The 27,074-nt window shown below is 44.7% G+C and overlaps 1 protein-coding gene across 4 annotated transcripts in view; it reads left to right on the forward strand.

Moving 5' to 3' along the window:
* Positions 1 to 27,074, forward strand: part of SYN3 (synapsin III) — a 523,616-nt gene that overhangs the window by 419,311 nt on the left and 77,231 nt on the right. For all 4 annotated transcript variants that reach the window (XM_006170337.3, XM_006170336.3, XM_006170335.3 and 1 more), the window contains one exon: positions 15,817 to 15,879. In XM_006170337.3, coding sequence (XP_006170399.1) covers positions 15,817 to 15,879 — 63 coding nt within the window. The remainder of the gene's footprint in view (positions 1 to 15,816; positions 15,880 to 27,074) is intronic.

Raw genomic sequence — 27,074 nt, forward strand, 5'->3', positions numbered from 1 at the left:
TTTTTTTTTGGAAGTTCTTGTGCTGAAAGGAAATTGGTTTTTTTTCCTAAGGGGAGACCTAAACCCCTTACCCCACTTGGGCACCAGTGTCCTGCAATCTCACATCAGTTCAGTTCAGCCCACAGACATTTATTGAGGGGCTAGTCTGTGTCAGGCTCTGTGCTGGATTTATTTATTCATTCATCAGAGACTTAGTGATTAGAGAGAGCCCTGGGCTCTGCATTCATTCGTCCACTTAGCAATGGGCTGTTGTCTGCATCATGGCATGTTCCAGGGGTAAGGAGGGATTAAGATAGGCGTGGCCTGGCATTTGACCTGGAAGTAATCCTTATTGACCTATTGCAATAACTAATTACTTATTGTGAGAAGTAACCATAAAATAGAGGTCTTGCTCAGATCCACCCTCTCTTTCATCCTGTGACCACTGTGCTCAGGGCACAACCTAGGGGCAGTGGAGAGGAGAAGGCAGGTCAGCCACTTGCAGTGACGGTTGACTTGCTCTCTGCAGGTCTTGGGCTAGGTCCTCTACCCTAAGCCTCCTCCCCTTAGGAACATGCACACATGCATGTATGTGCACACATACCCCCTCCATCTCCACACACCAGCCTGGAGCATTATTTCTCAGATGAGAATCTAATGGTATCATCGCCCTACTAAAAATTATTTACTGAACTCCCTACCATTTGCAGGGTAAAGCCCAACACTCTTAGAATATTTTACAAGGCTTTTTGTACTTTGGCTCTAATTTACTTCTCACTACCCCTTCTGCATCTTTCATCCTTCTCTCTCACCATGACAAACATCCTGAGGTTCTTCAGGACCACTCAGAGCGAAAGGGTTCCTCTCTAACGAAAAGAAAAAAAAAGCCATTGTGGAAATTTTCAAACATATGCAGATATAGAGAGTAATATACAGAACTTCCAGGTGTCACTCACCCGGCTCCAGTACATGCCCCGTCTTGTTACCCTTGCACCCAGTCCTCCACTCCCACCCCACATCGATTCTTTTAAAGCAAATCCATGATGTCACTTTCCTTCATCGGAAATACTTATGTGTGTATTTATTGAAGATGAAGAGAGTCCTTCATTTTTTTGAGGCTCCAGGTCTGCTAGGAAATAATGCCAAACAGGAAAACCAAACGTGTGGTACAGTTTTAATATGGACTTTTAATAAGCCAATGTTTTTAACAGAGAACCACACCCATATACACACAACACGATGATTGTGTGTCTAACCTTGTTTGGGAAGAGCACTAAAGAGTCTAAATTTGAGGTCCTTCTTGTATGTGAGACCCTGGCCAGCCCTGCCCTCTAAAGATTACCCTCTACCTAGCACTACCCCATGGTTGGCCTTGCCGATTCTTGAATCTCCCTGGAATTTTTATATCTTTGCGCCTTTTTCCCTTGTGGCTACTTCTGCCTGAAATGCCCTTTCCTCTACTTGGCAAACTCCTGCATGACCCGCAAAACCCAATGCAAATGTCAGTTTGTCCATTGTCCACATATTTTCCAATAGCCCCTCTCTCCCAACAGATGGCATTCACTCTTTTTGCTTCTACAGCATTTTCTTCGTAATTTTTTTGAATGTCTACATTACTGAGTTGACATCATTTGTACATATGTAAGGGCAGACATCATTTTAAAAATTAAGCTATACCTTAAAGCTTCCTCACCAAATGGCTTCAGAGTTAGGCCTGGCATAAGGGCATTTGGCAAATTCAGGTCCTTCTCAGAAAAAATGGAGACAGTAGCCTTGTGAGGAGAAACAAGATCATTTCTCTGTCACTGTGCTCATGAGTACCCAATACCAACGTGTCTTGCTATTTCCTTCTTGCCCCTAAAGGAAAACTGTCTCTCTTCTCTCAAGGCCTCTGATGATAAATGTGTGGATTTCTCACACCAGCAATTCTTATTTCTCTGCAAATAGCACCTGGGTGTCCTACAATTTAATTCCGTGCTCACAATAACTACCTGGAGTTAGCACGGACCCCAGAGTTTAAGGGCTCAGTTCCACAAAATACCCCTTATCTCAGATGCCAGTGACAAGTACTGGGGACCCAGGGTACCCACACTTCTAAGTTGGCTACAAATTATGGGTTCCCGCAACCTCCTTCGCATGTTTGATCATTTTCTGTAATGGCTCACATAATTCAGGGAGATGCTTTATTTATGTGGACGGGCTTATTATCAGGGATATTATAAAGGATGTGAAGAACAACCCGATGAAGAAATGCACAGGGTGGTGTCCAGAAAGGTCTCAAGCGTGGGACCTTCTGTCCCAGTGGAAATGAGGTGCACAACCCTCCTGCCGTGGAAGTGTTTACCTACCGGGCAGCTCTCCTATCACAGTAGTTAGGGGACTTTAATGGAATGTTTGTCACGTAGGTATGGTGGGTTATTAATCTATAGTCCCTTGTGGGACCAGCAGATGGTGTGACGGTTACATCACTGGACTCCAGCGTAGTCGATCACGGTTCGAGGCCTGGACCTGGCAGCTTAAACCTCACACTGGGCGTGTATGCATGCGTGCCCAAAATCCCAAGAGAAGAATGGAGGGAAGGGGATTATGGCATGGTCATCCACACTGGGGGGGTAATTTCTCATTCTCTCTCTCTCTCTCTCTCTCTCTCTCTCTCTCTCTCTCCCTTCAGTAATCACATGCACCCTATGGCAAAATTCTTTAAAAAAAAAAAAAAAAACCTCCAGTCCCTTTCCTCTCCCCAGAGGATAGAACCGAAAGTTCCAAGCGTCTGATCATGGCTTGGTCTATCTGATGACTAGTCCCTATCCTGAAACTGTCCAGGAGCCCACCAATAGTCTTCTCAATAGAACGAAGATGTTCCTAGCATCTGTTTCACTCAGGACGTCACAGGGTTTTAGAAGCTCTGTGTCAAGAACCGGGCACAGAGACCAAATATATTTTGTATTATATATTTTCATCTATTATGTATCTAATTATTAATATATATTTCTTATTACTATACAGGGCCCCAAACATTCTTCCCTCTTACCCCTTCTCTTTATCAGCTTGTGCATGGGGTGACAAAGTCAGGAAGAGCAAGCCAGAAGCAGAGACCTTGTTCACTTCAATAGTTGTACTAAAGACAGCGTAAGCCCTCTGTTTGCAAGCAGTGAAGAAGCGGTGGAGAATGAGGCCAACAAGGTTTCACACACACAGGATGCAAGTATCCGGTAAAAACCTCCTCCCACCCGAGGAGTAGGAATCTGTGAGCTGCCCAGCCGGATATTGTAGCTCTGTCTGATACAGGACATTGCCCAAGTGCCACTCTTGCTCTTGAGACTCGCCGAGACAGTCCTTTGCCTTCGGGGTCTGCAATAACTGGACATGCACAGGCAGTCCTCACCCGTGCTGCAACACAGACAAACCCTGCAGACACACACAGTGAGGGAGACCAGTCACAAGGCCACACGCTGTGACTCTGTGTGAAGACAATGTCCAAAACAGGCAGAGCTTGAGAGAGAGATTAGTGGCACCAGGGGCTAGAAGGAGGAGGAATGGGAGTTGCTGGTAGTGAGTACAGGGTTTCTTTCTGAGTTAGATAGTGGTGATGGTGGCACAATTCTTTTGCATATACTGCAAACATTGAATTTTACACGTTTTTTTAAAAAGAATTACTCATTTATTTCATTGTATCTGTTATTATTATTTTTTTTTATTTGACCAGAGAGAAAAAAGGAAAATGAGAAAGCAAGCCGGCCCTGTGGGAGTCCAGTGCCTTAACTACCATGTGCCACCTGCTGGCCCGAATTGTGCACTTTTAAAAGATCACTCTTCGGGCCAGCAGGTGGTGTGGTGGTCAAGGACGCTGGACTCCCACATGGCCGACAGCGCTTCGAGTCCCAGACCTGATGGCTGGCTCACTCTCTCTCCCTCTCTCTCTCTCTCTCTCTCTCTCTCTCTCGTCAAGTTTAAATAAATGAATAAATAAAGTTAAATAAATGATTCTTTTTAAAAAAAAAAAGTGACTCTTACCATACAGTAATTTCTCATATTAGAGATCCTCTGACTTGAAAAGCAAGCTTTTCCCCACCTGGAAAAGGAGCTGGAATAAAACTGTGAAGAAGAGCATGTCACAATGTAAAACCCAGAGGGCTGAGAGCCTGTGGCTGCTTTTACAAAGGGGCTCAGGATGGTCTTCAGCATCCCTTCACTCAGGGGTACAGTTTTGCTGGAGATGTTGTCTCCACTCTGGGCCTCACCAGGAGAACCCTGAAGGGGCATGGGCTGGCACCGTGTGCCTGTTCTGGGCCATCAGCCTCAGACGGGAAGTGTATCTGCAGACTCATGTTGCCATACTATCAGTTTGTTTATTTTTGACTATTCCGTTCTCAGGGAAACAGGAAACGTAAGAGAAAGGAAGATTTGTATTTTGGTAGGGCGGGTTTAGTTGGATTTTTCTAAATATGCTCCCAGTGTTTTTCCAAGACCCACTAAAAGGAGGAGAAGGTGATGCAGAGGTCTCAGAGGTGGGACTCTCAGGGCTGAGAGCCTTATGATGGGCAGTGATAACCACAGAGCTCAGTCAGCATTCCTGGGCCTCCTCTGTGCCAGACCTGGGCCTGGGGCAGGTAGAAGAATGAAGGCGGCAGGTGGGATCTCTATCTTGGGCACCTGGGTCAGGGATGGGACTGTTGACTGAGGGTGGGAATCAGGAAGAGGAGAGAGCATTTTTGGTGGAAGTTCATGAAATTGTTTGGAAAGGTCGAGTTGGAGGTGCCTGCAGGACGACATAGGAGCTGGGTTCAGGAGGCAGGTCAGTAATTCAGGAGAGGCCTGGAGGGTTCAAGGATGAGCAGCAGCAGACACAGACACACAGTTTCTTCTGGAGCTCACAGCTTGGTGAAGGAATCAGACACTGGTCAAGCAATCATCTGTTAAATCAAAACTAGCGAAATTGCTGAGAGGGAGAAAGAGATAAGCAGGCTGTGGTCTAGGCAGAGAAATGAAAATCAGCCTCTTGGGGAGCTACAGTGTGAAGCATGGATAAGACTGAATGGGGCCCAGCAGGTGGCATGGTAATTAAGGCTCTGGACCCCACATGACCAACCACTGTTTGAGTCCCAGACCTGATGGCTTACTTTCTTACTTTCCCTCTCTCTCTCTCTCTCTCTTCCTCTGCCTCTCTCTAGTGAATTAAATAATAAAAATAATGACAATAATACTAATAAATAAAAAACAAATAAGTAATTCTTTATGAAAAAAAAAAAAAAGAATGCCTGAATGAAGAAGAGCAGGGACGAGGAGAGGCGCAAACCAGGCCCATTCTGAGATGGCTACCAAACTTCAGCTGTGAAATATTGCTTTCAGGGGCTAAAAATGAAGACTTTGTGCTGAGACTTCTCCCTCCAGATCCATTTCTAGATTGGCAGGGCAACCTCTGTCTCTTTCTCTCCATCTCACTCTGTCTCTGTGTCTCCCTGCGTCTCTTCATTTTGTTTTATTTATTTTTTTAAGGTAAAGTATTTTCTGGGCTCTCAAGCCCCTCCTTTAACTTGCTAATTCGTGCCTTTCCTAATCCCTTGTAGGAGAGGCACAAACCAAGACCCATTCTGAGCTGGCTACTAAACTTCAGCTGTGAAATACCGCTTTCATGCAGCATGCATGCACACCTCTTAAAATTAAGATATAAAATTATTTTATTGTCTTTTTTTAATAGTTTTTTTCTTCTTTCCTCTTCTTCTCTTTTCTTTTCCTTTCTCTTTTAACTTCATCTCTTGGCTCAGCCTCCACACACTGAGTGTCTAGGCAGGTCTATGTGAACAGTATCCAAACATCTGATTACTGTTAGGGTCAGGATATTCCTCGGCTCCCACTGAATCTGATGCACAAGGAGTGAAAAATTGAACAGAAGAGAGACTGCTGATCACCTCCTCCAGTACCCCTCTGAAATTTCAGATTGAACTTCAAGAATTAGGAAGAAACGCATAACCCATCTGATGACCAGAAATCACCACAGGGGCACAAGAAATATGAGAAAGCAAGAAAATACCTCTCCTCTAAGGGAAAAGAATAACTCCTCTTCACCCACAGATAGCATAATGAAACTTGTGGAAATGTCAGATAAAGAATTCAGAATATTTATAGTGGCAAAGCTAACAGAGATGCAAGAGAAGAAAGACAATGAACTCCAGAAGACACAGGAGAAAAGAGCCAACAATTTCCAGAAAGTGAAGAAGTTCTTGCATGATCTGAAAGAGGAAATATATATCATAAAAAAGAAACAGAGCTGTTAGAGATGACAGCTGTAATATAGAAAATCACAGCCTCCCTTGAAAGTATTAAAAGTAGATTTGATCATACAGAGGACCGAATCTCAGATGTAGAAGACAGAATCACTGGCCTAGAAAATTCTACCACAAAGACTGAGAAAATAGCCCCCCCAAAAATGAGAATAATATACAAGAAATACTAGATACCATTAAATGTCCAAACATCTGGCTAATTGGTAGTCCAGAAGATGAAGAGGCTAATAAAAGCATTGATAATCTATTCCATGAAATTCTGGAAGAAAACTTTCCAAACCTAGAGAAGCTTTCAAAGATCCAGTCCCAAGAAATACAAAGGACCCCAAATAGAATCAATCCAAGAATATCTTCTCCAAGACACATTATAGCCAGATTGACCAAAACCACAAGGACAAGATACTGAGATTGACAAAAAAGAAATATCAAATTACCTACAAAGGATATCCCATCAGGCTAACAGCCGACCTCTCATCGGAAACAATGTGAGCAAGGAAAGAATGGGGAAATATATTCAAAGTGTTAAGGGAAAAACCATTTCAACCAAGAATACTGCACTTGGCAAGATTATCCTTCAGATGGGAAGAAAAGACAATGACATTCTCAGATAAACAAAATCTGAAAGAATTTATCAACATCAGACCAGCTCTCCAAGAAGTTTTGAAGGGAGTGCTATACCAGGAAAACTAAATAAGACACACAGAAATAAGAGTTCAAAAACAACCAAGGAAATGGCCAACTTAATAGTAGGGACAAGTCTGGAGTTGAATGTTTTATTCCAGAATTTAAATGGGAAGATCAGATCACCCAGAAGATAGATTAAGTACATGAAACTGAACTGGTGAAATAGAATCTTACGACTTTTGACTAAAACATTACTGCTTTTCTTCTATGCTTTGTTTTCCAAATTTAAGGATTTTTGCCATGTCTTGAGCTCCCAATAGGTTCCTGCACCTACTATTTGAACAGAATCCTAGCCTTTTTCCTGGCTTTAAGTTTTAAGCAAATCTCTCTTAGCATCTTTTTAATTTTGATTTGTTAAAGCTAAAACTGCTTTACTTGAAATTAAAAAAATATGTTTTAAAAAATACCTATTTAATGAGCGCAGTAAGCTATATAGCATCAGCGAGGTGCTACTTTATAGTAAATTCATTCTACTCAGAGCTTCGTGCATGAAATCAGACATGATTTAGATTAAGTACATGAGTACATACATGTGTTCACAGATATATATATATCAGCTGAACTTGCTATTGAAAATAGTTAAATTAATTAAGATACTTTGTGAATCAATAAAACATGGGAGGGGGAAAGGAATGGAAAGCAACTGTAGACACCAGAGACAGTGTGGGGGGAGGGTGGGAAATGGCAGAGGGTGAGAAATGGGGGAAAATACATATGCATATATATGTGAAACAAGAAATGGAAAATTATTTGTCAATGATAACATGTATGATTAAGCCACTATGCAGTGTATTCTGGATGGGAAATCACATTTTGTATGCTGTGATGATGCTCAGTGAATGAATTTAAGATAAATTAATTTTAAAAAAGAAGAAGAAGAGCAGGGACTAAACTCCAGGCAATGAGAATGGCATGCTCAAAGATCCTGTGGCTAGATGAAGCAGAGCTAGTATCAGGGTTGAAGAGAAAACTAGTGAGGCTGAGACAGAGAGGCCCATGAGCAAGACAGGGCCAAGGAGGAAGGCAGGGGTCCGGTCACACAAAGCCCCAGACACCATAGTCAGGAGTTTTGCCTTGACAGATTTTTGTTTTGACAGGTTTCACTCATCTTGGTGGTACAGGGTACTTTAAAAAGCTCATTGAAATAATGAAAGTAAGACCAACCTTGTAGCACAGTGGTTGTACATTAGGAGCCAGGTGCCACATGGCTAACCATGGTTCAAATCCCAGCCCAGACGATGCTACACATGTGTGTCTGTGCTTCCCAAATTCTGATAGGATGGAGAAACAGAGGAAAAAAGGTAGCAGCTTGATCATGCCACCTTGGGAAGCTCTCTCTCTCTCTCTCCCTTTCTCTCTTCTCTCTGATGAGAGCATGTGTCCTCTGTCAAAATGTTTTGAAGAAAGAGAAAGAAAAAGAAAGGGAAAAAAGAGAAAGAAAGAAAGAGAAAAAGAAAGAAAGAAAAAGAGAGAAAGAAAAAGAAAGACAGAAAAAGAAAGAAGAAAGAAAGATAAAAAGAAAGAAAGGAAGGAAGGAAGAGAAAAAGAAAGAAGGATGGAATTAAAGTACGAGTTTATCTTGGTGCCCAAAATATTGAAATCTATGCAGTTTTCTGTGTGCATTTTCCATGAACTTTGTGAAAACCATTAGTCTTTTGTAGATTTGTCACAACTCTAAATGATTGGAAAGGATCTTCGAAGGTTACTTGTCTGTTCTGTTCTTCCTTCCTCCTGACAGGACTGTCTTTTAAGTACAGTGCTTAAAATTCCAAGGAGTCTGGCAGATACTATGCACCAAGGTTAAGGTTTATTAAGCAACTGTCTGGATGTTTTTGTTCTCTGTTTTGAAAGAATCTTTTTCCATTGCCTATAACAGACCCCATTTCTGGGCTGCCCCGTTTCTGTCAAAGGCTTCATCATGCTCCCTGCTCATAGCCTGGTCCTCAGGCTTCCTTCCTCCTTCCCTCCCTTTCCTGTTTCCAAGGAGTCATGAGGTCCCCCCTCCCCCGCTCAGCTTTTGAGGTGCCCCTGAGAGCACAGACATGGAGAGATGAGAGCAAGTACACGCTGCTGTGCTGGGGACATCTCCTCACTCCACCAAGCTTCTCCACTCTCAGTGACCATTTAGACCAACTCCACTGTGACTTCGTCTATTCTTTTTTTTTTATTTTTGCCAGAGGGCGTGTGCACTTGCCAAGGGAAAAGAGAGAGAGAGAGAAAGCACCCCCTTACAGGGCTTGGTCACACTGCAATCCCTTCTCCATTTCTCCTCCGAGATCTTGCACACACATCCACATGCACCCAGCATGTTTTTCAAGCCACCAGGTCCAAGACTCAAACCACACAATTGGCTGTGTGGGATCCAACTGCCCTAACCATGCCACAGGCTGGCCCAATCACAGCTATTCTAACACCAACCCCTCCCATCAATCTGATGGAATTCAAGTGATCTTCCTATTTGGAGGATGAGGAAACTGAGTCGCAGAGAGATCAGCAGGGTGTCCAAGGACTTACACTCATCAATGTGGGAGCTAACTATAAATGTGTGTCCTTCCTACCGGAAACTTCATGGCACGGCTATCCTGCCCACATGCTTGGTCATTATAGTAGCTGGCCTTGTCCCAATAGCTCTAATGGCTTCCACCCATCTGCTCCAACCAAATTAAACAAGAGGACACAGTCCCGAGCACATGGAACACACTTGATGATCAATCACATGACTATCCAGAGGCAGCACCACGCTGTGGCAAGGCAGGAGCTCTAAATCTTAGCTTCTCTTTGTTGCTGGGTGATCATAGGCAAGAAACTTTATCTCTCTTTGCTTCCATTTCCTGGTATATATAATGGGAATAAAAATAGGAGCTCCCTTGGGGCCAGCCGGTAGCACGGTGGTTAAGGCACTGGACTCCCACATGGCCAACTACAGTTCAAGTCTTGGACCTGACGGCTTTGCTTTCTCACTTTCTCTCTCTCTGCTGAGCACACTTGCCCTATAGCAAATTAAGTAATAATAATAAAATTAAGTAAATAATTCTTTTTAAAAAATATAAGAGCTACCTCACAGCCCTGTCAATGGGGGCCAGGTGGTGGCATAGTGGTAATCCAACTGGAACCACATGGAAAAGTCCTGGCTTTGAGCCCCAGGACCGCCCTGGGGGTGTGTGGCATCCCAGTGATCCAATTCAGCTGATATTGGAGGTGGGTCATGGTGCCTGTCTCTCTGTTTTTCTCAGTCTCTATCTCTCATAGGGAAAAAAATGATAAATAAATAGTACTTAACAGTAAAAAAATAAAAGGCTTAAGTGAGACAATGTATGTAAGGTGTTTAGTGCCAGGCCCTTTGGTACACGCCAAGCATTTATATGTACTCTGAAACTGGGAGATTTTGTTACATGGCCTCCAGATGAATCTCCCTAAAACCTACATTGTGTGTATCATCCAAGCCTCCATGGCTAATATTTTCACCTCCAATATTAACACCGCAGAGAAATAAGAAAAAAATCAACATTAGAAAGCTTGACAATGAGAATAAGAAAGTAACAAAGGAAATACGTGCTGAAACTGATCTGACTGCCCAATGCCCACGAAATACAGCCCAGAACCCTACCCCTGGTGCTGGGGCTCCCTGCAAACTTGTTGCTCCCCCTAGGTTCATGCTAATCTCCACTGCTTCCCAGAAAAACTTTCTCCTTGAATCAACCTTATCAACTCTTGTCATCTGGACTCTTCCTGCTTGCACACGACTCTCCACCTGTCATGAGAAACTTTGCTAACACCCCTTCAACAAATATACCACATCCAGAGGTCTACTGTGTGCTGTGCTGAGCGGGCCTGGCTACAGTGGTAACAAAGCAGACAAAGCGTTCTTCCCCAGAGCACCTGAGAGCCCTGGAGACATGGTCAATAAAGACTGAATATGTAGGAGCCTCAGCAGTAAAAGGCAATTTCTGCGAGGCTGACCCATAGGGAAGGTTTCAGGTTCACATGTGGAGACCTCCTTGAGTACACCAGGCATACATATGGCCACAGCCCAGAGCCAGCTGAGGCTGGAGGGTGGACTGCGGCATCAAGACCCTGTTAGTAATGCACTATTTCTCTCTCTCTCTCTCTCTCAAAAAATGTTTAAAGTTTTAAAAACAAAAAAGAAAGAAAGAGGGCCAACCCCATGGGCTTGTGGTTAAAGGAGCTGGATCCTGCATGGCCAGACAAGCAGTTCAAGTCCTGGCCCCAGAGGCTGAAAAAACTGCTGGGCACATGTGCATGCATGTCCAGAATTTTGACAGAATGGAGAAATGGAGAAGACATTGGACAGTGAACATGACCCTTTGAAGGGTACTTTCCCCCTCTTCCTCTCTCTTTGTCTCTCTGGCTATCTCTACTGGTGCATGTGCCCTCTGGCAAACAAGAAAAAGAAGGAAGGAAGGGGAGAGGGAAGGAGAAGTATTTATAAACAGCAGCTAGTGCTATGAAGGAGCAGCCAGGGTGAGCTAGAGAAGATAATAGGAAGTGCCTACTTTAGACCCAAGGAGGGCTCTCTAGGAACAGAGTATTTCAACAGAGACAGGAAGTATGAGAGAGGATTGGCTTAGAAAAGATGTTAGGAAGGATCTTTATAGGAAGGAAGCAGCATGTGCAAAGGTCCTGCAGGCTGAAGGGAACAGAACTGTAGGGTCAGTGGGTTGAAGCATAGCTGGCAGACATGGGTTGGGGTGGGGAGGAGGGAGAAATGCAAGATGGAACAGAAAAGGTAGGCAAGAGCTAGGTCAGGCAGAGCCTGTGGGATGGAATAGAGGCCCAGCGCCTCCTGGAGCCTTCCCAGACTTCTTCAGTTCTTATTTCCCCATCCAGGTTTTTCTCGACCTTGCTGTTTCCATCACTTAGCCAGACCAGACACTGCCTATTTAAACCTCCAGAGTCAAGAATGCAGAGGGAATTGACTTGTTTGCTGGAAGCTGACCCAGACCACTCTGAAGTCCTGAGTGTCCTGTTCCGTGGTTTGAGGATGAGGTCGGTGCAAAGCTGACCTGGGATTACAGTGTCTGACTCTGTCCTCCCAAGGGAACACCCAGCGTGAGCACTAGGCTGCCCCCACTTATTTCAGCTTCTTTGGGTACTTTTGAATGAGGCCCTTATCAGGGTGGGGAATCTCTGTTTTCAAAAATTGATCTGTCCCTTCTAACAGGATGTCGGACCTCTCACGCCATGGGGCTATGCTGAACTCCAGAGGGCCCGGGGGCATGTGAGCCGGACAGCAGGCCTGTGAGAGGCTGGTGCCTGGCCTCACCATCCCCAGGGGAACTAAATAAAGCTATTGTTGGGAAGGGAAGAGAGAAAATAGCCGACAAGATGTTTTTTGTCCTCCGTGACCTGTCTGTGTTTGGGGAGAGGCTGGCATGTTGCAAAGAAGTGGAAATAGGATTGGCCTTTGCAGCCCATGTCAACGGCTCAGGAAGGGAAGGGAAGTGGGGGCAAGGGTGAAGACCTGGGCAGCAGTGGAGCAGATGCCCATTCTCATCTGTCTGGCCTCAGGCAAATGGCTTGCCTGTTTTCTTGTCATGGAGGAGGAAAGAACGCCAACATATATGAAGTGCCTGGTCCCATCCCCGGGCCTTACACGACAGTCAGTAAGTGCAGTCCTTTTTTTTGGGGGGGTGGGGGGAGAGGTTTTTGCTATAGGGCACGCGCGCTCGCCAGACAGACAGAGAGAGACAGAGAGATAGAAAGCGAGAAATCACCCCCCAGGGGAGATGGCCACGCCGCAATCCCTTCTCCACCATTCTCCTCTCGTGATCTTGGGCACGCATGCACACGCGCCTGGCGTGAGTTTAAGCCACCGGATCTGGGACTCGAACCACAGTTGACTATGTGGGAGTCCAGCAACATAGCCATTACGCTAACTGCTGGTCCCAGTAAGTGCAGTCTTCATCAGCCTGGGAGATGATAGAGCGGGTGGACTCACCAGTGTGCAATACAATGGTACCCATTTTCTTTCTTGAACTGTAACAGATGACTTAGAAATTGATCAGAGGCCCCGCCTAGGCAGCACAGTTCATAGCATACCGGATTGTAGTGCTGGGAGCCACATGGCCGAAGGCCGGGTCAGATCCACATCTGCCCAGTTGACCTGAAATGTGCATGCCCAAGATCCTAATGAGCTGAAGAGCCAGGGGGGTGGCAGGATCATGGCATGACAGACCCTGCCAAGAGTGCTCCCCTCTCTCATGCGAACACATGCATGTGCAAGTGCTCTCATAAATAAAAGAAAAAGAAAAAACCTATCAGAATGGCTCCAAATTCTGTTGCTTCTCCCTTCAAAAAGGTCATGGCCCAGCCTCTAGTATTAGAGTACTGGTTCATAAGGACAAAGATGTTTAATGATGTCTTCCCTATAGTAGGAGAGAGAGGACAAATAACATGAATATTGTTAATAGGACAATGGTTGAAGAATTGCAGCTTGTGTGCATTGAATATTGTGTAGCTATTGAAACTACTGCGTGAAAATGGTGATATTAAGTGATAAGAGCTACTTTTGAAAAAAAAAAAACCTTAACTTCAACCACATATGTGCATACATGTTTGTAAAGATTGAACATGCCTATCGGTTGGAGAAATACCTATCGGACCCGCCAGACAAGTGAGATTACCTGGGCTGGAGAAAGGGAGTGAAGGAGAAATGTAAGAAAAGTTGGACCAGACCTATAGCCTGGTAGTTAAGGCAGCTGGATTCTGCATAGCCACCTATGCAGTTCAAGTCCTAGACCTGCTGGCTTGAGAAACACACTGGGTGTGTGTGTGTGTGCATGCCCCAAATCCTGAAAGGATGGTGAAATTATTACAGGGGATTACAGTATGGCCATTGCCCCTGGGGAGTGCTTTCTCACTTCCACTCTTTGTCTCTCTCCAACAAGTGCACATACTCCATGGCAAATTTAAAAAAGAAAGAAAGAAGAAAGAAAGAAAGAAAGCCTGTAGCAAAAATAGAAAAAAAAAACTTATGGTATATTATTGAGAAGATAGATATTCATTATATTCATTTTCTAATGTTATTGTACAATACCCCAGGTTTTTATGAGATATATAAATGGGGATTATAAAATAACAGGACCAATACAAACACTGATTTGATTGGCTGATGAGGTTGTGTGCAATTCTTACATTGAATTTCTATGGTCATTTTAATACCACTATCTCCAGAAAGAAGTGTCACTTTAAAAAAATGATAAATAAGAGAAAATCTCTCAGGAGGTCCACCCACATCTCCATCTCAATCCAGGCCTACCCAGTGGCATTTAATCTTTGTTGTAACATTTCCAAATTGTTCTCTGACCCTCAGTCTCTCCCAGTAGAATGCATCCTGCCCACAACTGGCAGGTCGCTGTGCTGTTCCAGAACTATCCTACTTCCCCATGGCCCATCCAAGCAAACTCCTTCCTTTGGTTTTTGAAGGCCCAGATGACCTGATCCCGCATTACCTCTTCCTTCTCTCAACACAAGCCAGAGTGTTCTCTGAACCATGACTGTGTCCGCCAATCACATTCATGGCTCTAAAAAAAATTAAAAATGAAAAATAAATGGTGATTCCAAAACAAAAAAGTAAAAATTGGCTAAGGAAATTTCCCCTGAGTAGAATGCATTGTGTTCTATAGATTTTCAAAATGTTTGAAATATCTTATGTACACAATGGAATATTATTCAGCCATAAAAAGGATGAAATCCTGTCATCTGTGGTCACAAGAATAAGTCTGGAAGAAATAATGCTAAGTGAAAAAAGCCAGGCACTGAAAGACATACACTGCATCGTCTCACTCACTAGTAGAAGCTAAACTATTTGACAGCATAGATGAGTGTGAAACTGGCTACCAGGAGATTAAAGGGAGAGGAGAGGAGAGCAATGAGGAGAACGTGGTAAGCAGGTACTAGAGTGCATGGAGATAAGTGGGATGAGTTACAGGGTACTGTAACACAGTGGAGTGACATGTTGGTGACAATTCAATGTTATACTTCAAAATAGCTAGAAGGGAGGACGTTGACTGTCCACACCACAAAGCAATGATAAATGTTTGAGAGGGTAGGTGTGCCTACATGCCTCATAGCCCTTGCTAAGAGGACCGACTGAAGCACAGATGCCATACTGAGAGCCTTCCTTGGATCGGCTCATGTTCTGGGAGCTGGAGTTACCACAGGGAACGAACCATGCAAAGCTGCCCTCATGACGTGTACACTCTAAAGGAACTAAAACAAGGCCATCGCTTAGCATGGTCCCTGATATGGACCTGTGAGTGAAAGCTTGGGCCAGTGCTGTGCATGACCACTGTTATCACAGGGTGACCTGAGGAAGGCTCGGGGAGGTAATGAGAATGTTCAGATAGTCAAAGTGTTGTTGGAGAGAATAAAGGAAGGCAGAACTGGGCCAGGGACTATGACGGCACCCTCCGCTGAGTGCTTACATGTGTAACGACACATAAATTCTTCACAGCAACCTTTGGAGTGAATACTATTGTTGTCATCCCCATTTCACAGATGAGGAAACTGAGGCACCTCAGTCAACAATCTGAGGTTTCACAGTGGTTAAGCCAGGACTAGGATCCAGCTGGTTTGCACCACTCCACTATCTCTGGAGATGGGCTAATACCCCCCAAGCAAGCTGGATATAAGAGCTCAGAGCTTCCTTTGGAAGCCAAAAGTGCCAGGCTGTTTGAGACCTGGCAGAATGACCATCTGTCAAAGCATTCTTGTGGGGATTCCTGGCAATGTCAGATGAGTGAATCTTTCTACAAAATAGGCAGTGCCCAGAGCCTCTGGCAGCCCAGAGTCTTGGCATGGCAATGCTCTGAGATGCTAATGAGTGATTTCCTCTTGTCTCTTTCAGCTCACTGCCCCCCACTTCCCTGTGGTGATCAAGCTCGGACATGCCCATGCCGGAATGGGAAAGGTATGAGAACAGCACCTGTGTTCACAGGGGATACTCCCACAGGTTCTCCAGACTGCCTATTCCCCTCTTTCTCTATCCTTCACCATTCTCACCTCCATGAAGGCATTAAGAATGGAACGCTAATAATGAATTAAGAAAAAGTGGTTCGGGCCCAGCAGATAGCGTAATGGTTACATTACTGGACTCCCACATCGTTGATCAAGGTTCGAGTCCTGGACCTGGCAGCTTAAAGCTCACGCCAGGCACATGTGCATGCATGCTCAACATCCTGAAAGGAGACTGGAGAAGGGATTATGGCATGGCCATTCCCTTCAAGGGAGGTGATTTCTCACTTTATGTCTCTCTGTCTCTCTCTGTCTCTCCAGTGAGTATATGCACCCTATAGCAAATATCTCTCTCTCTAAAAAAAAAAAAAAAAAGAAAGAAAGAAAATGTGGTGCATATACACAATGGAATAGTACCCAACCATAAAGAATAATGAGATCCTGTCACTTGATTGAACAAAGTAGATGAATTTAGAGGATACAATGTGAAGTGAACTTAGCCAGACTATGAAAGATAAACACTGTACATCCCCACTTAACATATAGCACCAATGTCTGCACTCTGTGATGGAAACAGAGATTTCAATGGCATAGAAGTAGAGAGGACACGGGTAATAAACCAGGGACTGTGTAGGGGTACAGGAAAGGTGGAAGGGGAGGAATTGCAAAGGGGGGAAAGGATTTGGGATCTACAGACACAAGAAAATGTGTAAAAGAGGTAAATAGGTTAGGGAGCAGTGTACCACACAGAGTGAAAAAAGGAAGTTGCCAATCTAATACATACATTAAAAACAAAAAAATATAGTAGAATGAATATCAAAGCTGCACAACATAATATAATGTTCTTCGTTGGAGATGATGAATGTGTTGATATTCTTTATTTAAGCATTTTATACACTTTGTATGCATGCTTTGAAGAACCGTTCGGTAATCTATAAAGATGTACAATTATAGTAAATTAGAAATGATCATTTTTAAAAGTCCACAGTACATTTCCCCCCAACCCCAGCCCAGTTCCCTCAGACCTCCTATGGCATGGAGCTTAGCTTCAGTTCCATTCATGTTTGCCAAACTCAACCTGGAATTACTAGCTAATTGTTCTCTGAGTGTGGCTTAAGAGAAATTACGTAAAGCATTGTATAAACTATAATTCTTTCTTGAGGAGTGGCTGTCATCATCTCCATAGCTGCGTAGTAAGTTCATGTCACACTCTTCTCTTCATCCCCTGCAGGGCCAGCACCTTAGAGATTAGTAATACTCCATGGCTCCATGGAACATGTCCCTGGAATCAGTTAGCATCTGCAAAAGTAAATAATATGTTTTACACAGCCTCAGATGACATTCCGTCAAGCTGTATTGATCAAACTCTTTCAATGGCAAGTGTCAAAACTTGACTCAAAATTAGGGAGAAAAAGAGAATTCATTGAGTCAAGAAATCAGGAAATCTCGGCTAGTTCCTAGTAGATGTGGGCAGAGTTTGGTCCAGGAGTTCAACTGGCATAGCCAGAGCTCAAGATCTCTTTCTATCTTTTGTTCTGTTTATCCTGACTTGGTATTTTCTTGAGATGGTCAAAATGGCTGTGGGTGATACACTCTGGTCCCTAAGCTCACCACCCCAAAGGAACAAAGACTCTTACTTGGCAGCATCTCTATAGCAAATATCATGGAACCTCACTTGGGTTTTATGAGCCATGAAAACCTCAGTCTCTAAACACCCCAGACCATACAGCCCACTCTCCCTCCTCCCCTTTGTCCTCTGCCTGGAACCCCATTCTTTGTGGCAGAAACTAGAAGTCGTTCAATTTTCTTAAAACAGAAACTTGAGGGGGACCAGAAAATGGCATCATGGTTATGTCACTGGACTCCCACATAGTTGATGTGGTTCAAATCCCAGACCCGAAGGCTTAAAACTCACACCAGGCACATGTACGTACATGCCCAAGATCCTGAGAAGAGAATGGAGGAGAAGGGATTGTGGTGAAGCCATCCCCCCTGGGGGGTGATTTCTCACTTTCTGTCTCTTTGTCTCTCTCTCACTCTCTCGCTAGTAAGAGCATATGCCCTATAGCAAAAATTCTTTTAAAATATTTAAAAAAAAAAAAACAGAAACCTGAGAGTCATCCCCCATGTCTTCATGTCCAGATGGCTACCTAGTCTTCTCAGCTACTCCTTGTTTGTGTTTCTCTAATTTGCCCCTTTCTGTCACCCCCACTGCTGCCATCTTGGACAACTCTGGTAATGTTAGAGGGTTCCCAGGAATTAAATTCTGTCTCTGAAACTTAAAATAACCCCCAAAAAAGGCAAAAGAAAGAAAACACTTAAAGAGATTGATGCCATGTTTGGGAGAGGGGTATGCCTCTGAGAAACTCAGACCCAGAAGGGACTCCCCAAATGTAGACAGTAGGGCACCTCTCTAAGAATTAAAAAATGGCATAGATTAGAATAAATGGAGGTTGGCAAAAACACTGAGATCAAGCGAAAGGAAGTTTTCTCCTGATCTTTGCAATGAGAAAACTTTCAGGAAGAGTCTGGGCAAGTTGACTGAGCGATGATGTCATTTCATGGCTGAGAGGGAGAAAACAAAACTGGTACCTGCTGTGGTGTGTCTACCTTCTCTGAGGAGGATAGATTTCCTGGAGACAAGCAGGGAGAACATTCCTAGAAGAAAACTGGAAAGGAGTCAGTCTGTCAATGAGCTCAGCATTGCTCAAAATCCGCCAAGACACTGTGCTTCCCATCCCCAGCCCATTCTCAATTGGAATCAATACCTTAAGTCTTTGTTCATATACGTCGATGGTGCCTGCTCCGGACTGAGAATCGGAACATCAATAGGACCCCATCCTTCCACACGAGGAACTGGGATATAGTCCCATAGATAATGAGTATAATATTGGGGAGCTGTTAGAAACTATACAGAGAGTGTGGGACTTAAAGGACAGAGCTTGATTCCGCCTTGGTCTGGAAAGACAGCAGAGACATCCTAGAAGAGTTGCGGTTCGATTAGGAAAGGCCAGAGGTGGCCGTAGTGGCTGTAGTGATAAAGAGCAGGCCAGGAAGAGGAGCCGCGGCAAGCTAGTGAGAAGAACTATAAGGCATGTGGTTGGAGATTTAAGGAAACTTAATACACAAGAAAACCAGAAGGTGCAAGAATAGACCAACATGAAAAACAGAGACTGCCATGAAGCACAGAAATGAAAACATAGTGAAAGGAGGCTGTGCGATTTGAGAGTGCTCGGACAGGGGAAAGACCATGAGCTCTTTAGAAACCACTCGGGTTGGGTCAGTGGTTGTAGGGGAAGGGCCTCTGTCCTCTCAGAGGTGATTTGGCCCGGTCTTGGGGCAATTTTAGTTGTTACAACCTGGTGGAGAGCAGTGGGAGGGGGCGCCATGCTCTCCTGGCGTGTAGTGGACAGAGGCTAGGGATGCTTCTAACCATCCCACAGCACACAGGACAACCCCCCACAACAGAGAAACATACAACCCAAATGGCAATACCATCAAGGTAGAAAAACCCTGGACAAAACTAATGTCATTTCCCTCATTGAAACACTAGAAACCAAAGGACATAGTGGTAATTATAGAGTTCAATATGTTTCAAAAATACATTCCGAAGAAATGTAATTATTCAGAATGCTGACGTTTGTTTTGGTCAAATACATTTAGAAAATTCTGTGTTGAAGTAAGTTTCAGTGTAGAACTTCTCAGAGTCATAACATTTCTTTATATACTTTGTGTGGTTTTTCCTGGATTTATCCCACCCAGAAACCTTTGGCCTTCTTTGTAATGAGACAGTTGTCTTTTCATTAATTTGTAAAACTCTTTAAAATTTTTCTAAGTAGTCAGATGTCTCCATATTTGGTACCAATATGTGATAGTGGCCAAGGTGTTGATTTGAAACTAGGTTACATGACTTGTTAGTTGTGAGACCTTAAGTAAATTACTTAGTTCCCAACCTTAGTTTCTGCTTATGTAAAATAAAGTGATAATAGTATCAACCTCATAAACTAATTGTGAGGATTAGAGACATTATGCATCCCAGGCGTATAGCTCAATGCCTGGAACAAGTGGGCACTCAATAAATATTACCTGTCATTATTAAGAATGCCTGGACCTGCTCTGGGGACCCAATAGCCAACTGAAGTCAATAAGGGAGATATGACTAAATAGCATCATACGTCAGAGCCTTTATTTCACTTGGCTAAAAGCTCAGTGTGAGTTAAATGAGTATCGGGTTGCCAAAAACTAATTAACAAATGCCAAATAAATAGATGAAAATGGGCTTACCTTCATTAGTCATCAGAAATACAAATTAAAACCACAGTGAGATGCCATGAAACCATTATGATAACTAAAGTTTAAAAGATTGATCATGCTAAGTGTTGGGGAGGACATGGAACACACACACACAACTAGTGAAAATGCAAATTGATAAATCACTTTGGAATATCGCTTGATATTATCTACTAAGCTGAAGTTACACAGGAGTTCTTTTGCATACATCCAACCTAAATGCATGCACATGTACATCAAAACGCATGTTTATAGCAGCTTTGTTCATAAGTGCCAAATACCATACATCCATTAACAATAGAATAAATAAGTTGCAGTCTATTAACCAAACGAAATATTTTCAGCAATAAAAATGGATTAACTGCAACTACATAAAGCAATGTGAATAAAAACTTGCAAACCTATCATAAGTGAGATGTTGGTTACAAAGAATGCCTATGTCTATAAATTCACTTATATAAAATACAAAAGAGATTTTGAATTCTTAAAAAAAGAGAGAGAGAGAGAGAGATTTTTGCACTCTGGTGTGTGCACTCACCAGAGACAGAGAGATTCAGAGAGACAGAAAGCAAGAAATCACCCCTCGGGGGGATGACCACACCACAATCCCTTCTCCTCCTTTCTCTTCTCGGAATCTTGGGCACACACACACAAGCACCCAGCATGAGTTTTAAGCCACCAGGTCCAGGACACGAACCATGGTCGACTACATGGGAGTCCAGAGACATAACTATTATGCCATCCACTGGCCCTCATTGTCATTTTTGTTCTGTGCCCTTCTCCTTAGTCATATTTCAAAATAAGGGTAGCTTAAAAACATAATCCACTCTTAGTATACACCAAGAGAGATCTGATATTCAAACACAGTGAGAGTCTCGTACTGGCTGGTCAGTTCACAGCCAGAAGACTGTTTGGTTTCTGGACTGCACACCAATTCCTGATGTTTGAAAGGGACACTGACAAGCTTCTGTGTGGAAGAATGAACCATCTAATGAAGGGAGGCATCTAGCCTGGAAGAACCAGAGAGAATGTGACCAGCATTTTCAGAAAAACAGGGAAGTAGACTGGACTGATTCTGTATATCATCTAGTGAGCAGAGCTGGGTCCAATGTTAAGGAACGTCACTTGCACTGAAAGAATAATTTTCTGGGTTGGCCCTTTAGCCTCGTCGTTAAGGGAGCCAGATCCCACAGGTCCAACCACTGTTCAAATCCTAGCCCCTGTGGCTTGAGAAACATGCTGGGCATGTGTGTGCATGTCCAAAATCCTGACACTATGGGGAAATGGAGGAAGAAGGTCTGCAGTGTGACCATATCCCACTGGGGGTGCTTTCTCCCTTTCTGTCTATCTCCCTGTGACTCTGTCTCTCTCTGGCAAGTGCCCATGCTCTCTGATGGAAGGAGGGAAGGAAGGAAGGGCCACTTTCTAACTACTAGAGATGGTTATTAACAGAATGCAGAGCCCTTTTAGGTAGGAGGCTTTCATCACTGGACAGTTAGAGAAAAGATGAACACTTGCTAGAGAATTTAGAGAGACTGGGCACTATGAGAAGTTCTTAGCCTGAGGCATTTGAACCCCCTAAAATTGAGACAAATCTACATGTATGTTATGTGGGTGTGACATGAACATTTTGTGGGGAAAGGGTCCATCGCTTCTCACAGGGGCCTATGACCCTCCCAAGTAAGACATCCCGGAGGTGACCTCATAATCCTCCAGTGGCGAGATTCTGGGGTCTTAAATACACAAATAGTCCATTGAAAGAAACAGCACAATATTATGTTACTGTCCTAGGATTAGAAGTCAAGTTCAAGGCTAACTACCAATATCACGAGGGGCTAAAACTCCTGACATCTGGAGCCAGGGTTTGAGGTTTGAATCTGGATTTACTATTTACAGATTGTATATCCTTGAGCAAATGTTTAATTTCTTTGTGCCTCTGTTTCCTCATCTGATACAGGGACAATGATCTCCCTCCCCAGGTTGTGATGAGGATAGAATAAATCAATCCAGGCTGAAGAGGAGAGCTGGTAAACATTCAGGAATGAGAGTTTAAAACCCACAAATAGAAACAGATATTCTGATCTACATAAGCAGTTTCTCATTGCGGACAAAAAGTGGAGGCGAATTGAGCCTGTTATTATCCGTAAGATAAGGAAAATGGTTTCCAGCTAACCCCATCTTGGGAGTCACCTTATCCCATTTTCTGTAGATTCAGACTACCAGAGCTTGAGTTCCAGCACCTCCCTCGGAAGACAAGAAGCTGAGGCCCAGAGAGGATATGCTCCTTGCCCAAGGCCACACAGCAAGGGAGCAGCCCCAGAAACAGAATGGAAAGGGAAAGAAAGACCTTCGAGATTACTCAGCCCCGTTCCACACTTGAGAGATTAAAAATAGTAGTAACAACAATAAGAATAAAAACTGAAACTGTATAGCAGTGGCCCCCAACCTTTTTGGCACCAGGCACCAGTTTCATGGAAGATCACTTTTCCATGAGGGTCGGGGGGGATGGTTTATGAGAGCACCTCGATCCTTCAATGCGTAGGGTTTGTGCTCCTGTGAGAGTCTAACAGGCTGATCTGACCGGAGGCGGAGGCGGAGCTCAGTGCTCAGTGATCATGTGAGTGATGGTGAGTAGCTGTGAAAACAGAGGAAGCACCCCCTGCTGTGTGACCTTGTTCTTAACAGGCCATTGATTAATCCCAGTCTGTGGCCCAGGGGTTGAGGGCCTCTACTTTATAGAGATTGCTCTGTGAAGGCACCATTCGAGGTTGAGGTGTGTGTGTGTGTGTGTGTGTGTGTGTGCGCGCGCGCGTGTGTTCACCCATTTAGTGCAATCCTACCACTCCAATGAGGTAGGTACTATTAGTACCTCCACTTACAGATAAGGAAACTGAGGCACAGGCAGTAAGTGGTAGAGTTGGGGTGCAACCCCAGGTAGTCTGGCTCCCGTGCCGGAGTCACAGCAGTGATAGGCCCTGATAGGGTCCCATGTTAACAAGCCCAGTCCCAAGTGTCCTGACACTTCCCCCTGCATGCACAAGGTATGTTGGCCTAAGAGTAGCCTGGAGTGATGAGTGACAGGGTTGAGGTGCCCCTGTAGACCATCGTGTCTATTCTGGGTGGGCAAAGTGGCAGCCCCTAAGCACAATGTCTCCGGCAGCCCAGGCATCTCACCCACCCCTGCTTGGTCAGATTTACTGCTGTCATCAGCTCTAACTGGCCTGGACTGCCATCTCTTCTCTTAGGCTGACTCGCTCACTCAGCTTTCCCAGTATTATCCACTTTTTAAGTGGGAGTAGGTGGCCCAAGACAGGGGGATAGAGAGGGAGTACTAGAACATAAGCAAATGGAGGAATGGAGCCCCAGGGAACAATTAAGAAATCAAAGGTTCTCCGCAATTGGGAGTCCGCCAGAGAGGAGAGTCATTCTGTGTTTCATGCTCAGCAGACGCCAAGTCCAGCGAGAGCAGGGGAGAGGCACCGGCCCTCCAGATTCAGGAGAGTCGTGTCCAAGGTCCTGCCAAACTGTGAAGGAGGAACAGGAGGCAAACTCACACTCTCTCCACCATCCTCTCTCAACCCTGCCTCGCTGCCTGCATCCTCTCTCACCTACCCCACCACTCCCATCAGATGGTTACTGGCCTCCTTTGCTCTCTGCTTCTCTGGAGCAAAGGGGCTCTTAGGGAGGGATCTATCAGTCCTTCATACCTTAGTGAAGACTTCAGTCACTGCGCTTCCCTTTGCAGCGCCGGAGGCATAAGTTTATCCTTTCCACAGTGCCATATATGCAGCCCGTCCCCACTGGGCATGGGTTCCATGTTTGCCAACTCACCTGCTCACTAAAAGTTACTTGGAACCCTGAGTGAACCATCACGATGTCTTCATTCGTGTTCATCCAGAGTCGGGAAGAATCTGAGTCAGACAGGTAGCACTCTGCCTTCTTCTTTTGGTTCTCATACTGCAAATAGGCATTCTTTTTTGTGGTCTATTTGGTGCCATGTTTATGCATTGTTTTGCTTGTGGTTGCTGATTTTATTGTTTAAAATGCCCCCAAGGGTAGGGCTAAAGTGCTGTCAACTATTCCACCAAAGTACTACTAAGCGCTGTCCCTTATGGAGAAATACACATTTTAGCTAAGCTTTGTTCAGGTGTGGGTTACAGTGTGTTGGCCATGGGTTCAATGGCCATCAATCACAAGGTATATTGTATAAGGAGCACACATTAGACGAGAGAAACACACAGAAAACAAGGTTATGCATTGATGAGCAGATGAAAAGTGACCAGAGGCTTAAAGGAATCTATGCCTGTGTTTCCCCTCGGAGCAATGGTTCACTATTCACTGCAGCTTCATAGAGCATAACCACCACGGAGGGGGAGAACCGGCTGTGTGTGCATGTGCATGTGTACAGATACTCCTCGGCTGATGGTGGCTATCCTCCGATAAGCCCAACCGAAACTGAAAATGCAGTAAGTCAAAAATGGGCATTTTGCCGGCAGGATGAAATGCACAACGCAATATCCAAAAACACTGGCAACACAGCACACTGTACAGTATTGGTTATTTACTGTCATGCAGTGTGGCTGACTGGGAGCTAAAGCTTGCTGCCTCTGCCCAGCATCTTGAGAAACTATCATACTGTATATCGCTGGCCCAGGAAAAATCGAATTTGAGATGCGAAGCACAGTTTCTACTGAACACTTGGGCACTACGGTAAAGTCAAAAACTCAGAAGTCAGACCATCTCAGGTCAGGGGTTTTCTATCACACACACATTTTTACAGAGAATTCTTAACTTTCTGCCTTTGGACACTGACATGTCATGATTCAAAGACAAACAGCAAACTGAGACAGTCATCCTATGGCTCCGCCTAGCCTGACGTCTGTCATATGGAACACAGAATCATCTGGATCAACACGTTCTTCCTGTGAGAGTTTAAAGCTAAGGTCTCTGCTCGTGGCACTTCCTGTCACCTCCCACATTCTTGCATCATAGTTGGCTCATGGGTAAGAGCCTTGGTCTAGTTTTTAGAAAATCTGGGTCATCCTGCCAGCCCCCCACACCCAGGGCCAGCAGTGCCCACCTGGAGCAGTCACTTAGAAACAGAAATGCAAGTCTTCCCATATGGCAGGTACACAGGATTGTCCTCACCCAGTTACTGGAAGAGCTCATGAGCTAAGTGCATTCTGAAGCGTGAAACGCCCTGTGTACGTGCAATGGGAGACAGGTGAAGGACGGAGTGAGGGCTCTGGACTCAGATCCCCCTGGGCTCTGTGCTTGGCTCTGCCATGTACCAGCAAAGCATTGTGACCTTAGACACATTTCCTAACATTCTCTGGGCCTCCACTTCTCTGAGATAACTCAAAGCAGATTAGATGGGTAAACAAAGGAAGGAGGGTAGGAACAATTTCTGAGTGCCTGTGCACTAGGGTGCGTGCTAGAACATCCCCTCTCCTCCTCAGAGGCACCCTGAGAAGTGTTTCTAACCCCTGTTTTGCAAAAGTTTCAAGAGTCATTGTGCCCAAGGTCACGGGTAAGTGGGGAAGGCCGACTAGAAACAAGGCCCAGGTTCTCAGGCCTTTTCTTCTTTCTGCCTGGGGCCCTTGGGAACACCCCAGTGGAATCATGGCTTCTCTTTACAAGGCAGGCAGCCAACTTCATTGGAGAGTCAATTTACAAGGAATTTCACAAGGCCCCACCCAAGAAACATGTCAGTACCTTGGAGACAAGCGCTGACCTTTTGCCTATGAGCTGCTCTTGTTTTCTGTCCACTGATCTCACGTCAGGCCTGAGGCCAAGTCCAAGAACACTCATCTCAAGAGAATGATAAGAGAAATACCACCCCCACGCTGTGTTCCAAAGGCAACGTGCACCGCACCACCTGCAAGCCCCATTCTCTCAAGAGGCACAGGACTCAGGAATGGGTTCATTTGGAAGGAATAAACCCCGTGCTCTGATGGGCACTGACACACACAACTCCTCCACAGAAAATACAAAACACTGTTAGTTTTTTTGGGTTTTTTTTTTTTTTTTACTGATAAACCTTGAAAAGCATTAAGATTTTCTTTTACCTTTTCTCTGTTTTTCTGGCCATGTCTGCTGACCTGGCAGCAAAGACCAGAGAAATCTTTCCCTTCGGGTCCCCTCAGAGAGAGGAAGGGAACACGTTGCCTGGAGAAGTGGGAAACACTCTGTGTGATTTGCCACAGTCTAATTACTGGCCTCAGACTTTTCACGAGATGGTCATTTATAACTTATATACTAGAGCCACATCAGGAGCCTCTTGAGGGTGCCAGCGACCCTTTGAAGTGGGTATTGATCTCATGACACCCATTTTACAGATGAGATCAGCAGTGATCAAAGCACAGGACTGCAGGTTGTGTGACCACACTGTTTCTAGTGGTTCTGGAACCCATGCTGAGAACATGAGTCTCCAGAGAGTTCTGCCAGCCCATTTGGAATACAGCCTGTGTATCTGCTGAGGCCCCCCCAGGCCGAATACGCAGGCGCAGCCCGTGTGAACTTCTAGCAGGCAGGAGAAGGGGGACTGCTTTCCAGCAAGCTTCCTGGGAGTGAAACCAGCCACATCCCTGGCTTCTTGGGAATAGCTATGTTTGGGTGCAGCGGGCATCGGCTCTGACAGCTGGTGGTGGCAGGCTCCTTTGTCCAAGAAGGCCAGGCAGGATGTAAACAGTGGTCTGCTACATTTAGGAACACGTGTGTGTATGTGTGTGTCCACGTTTGTGGGTGAGGAGCAGCTGTCTTGAGCAGAGTTACCAGCCTCTATTAAAATTCTATACACTGCTAGAAAGTCCTGTCCTCTTGCCTTGACTCCTGGCCTTCAGTCTCAAAAACCTCCATACC

This window comes from Tupaia chinensis, unplaced genomic scaffold, assembly GCF_000334495.1.
Source record: "Tupaia chinensis unplaced genomic scaffold, TupChi_1.0 Scaffold148234_1, whole genome shotgun sequence".
NCBI lineage: Eukaryota > Metazoa > Chordata > Mammalia > Scandentia > Tupaiidae > Tupaia > Tupaia belangeri.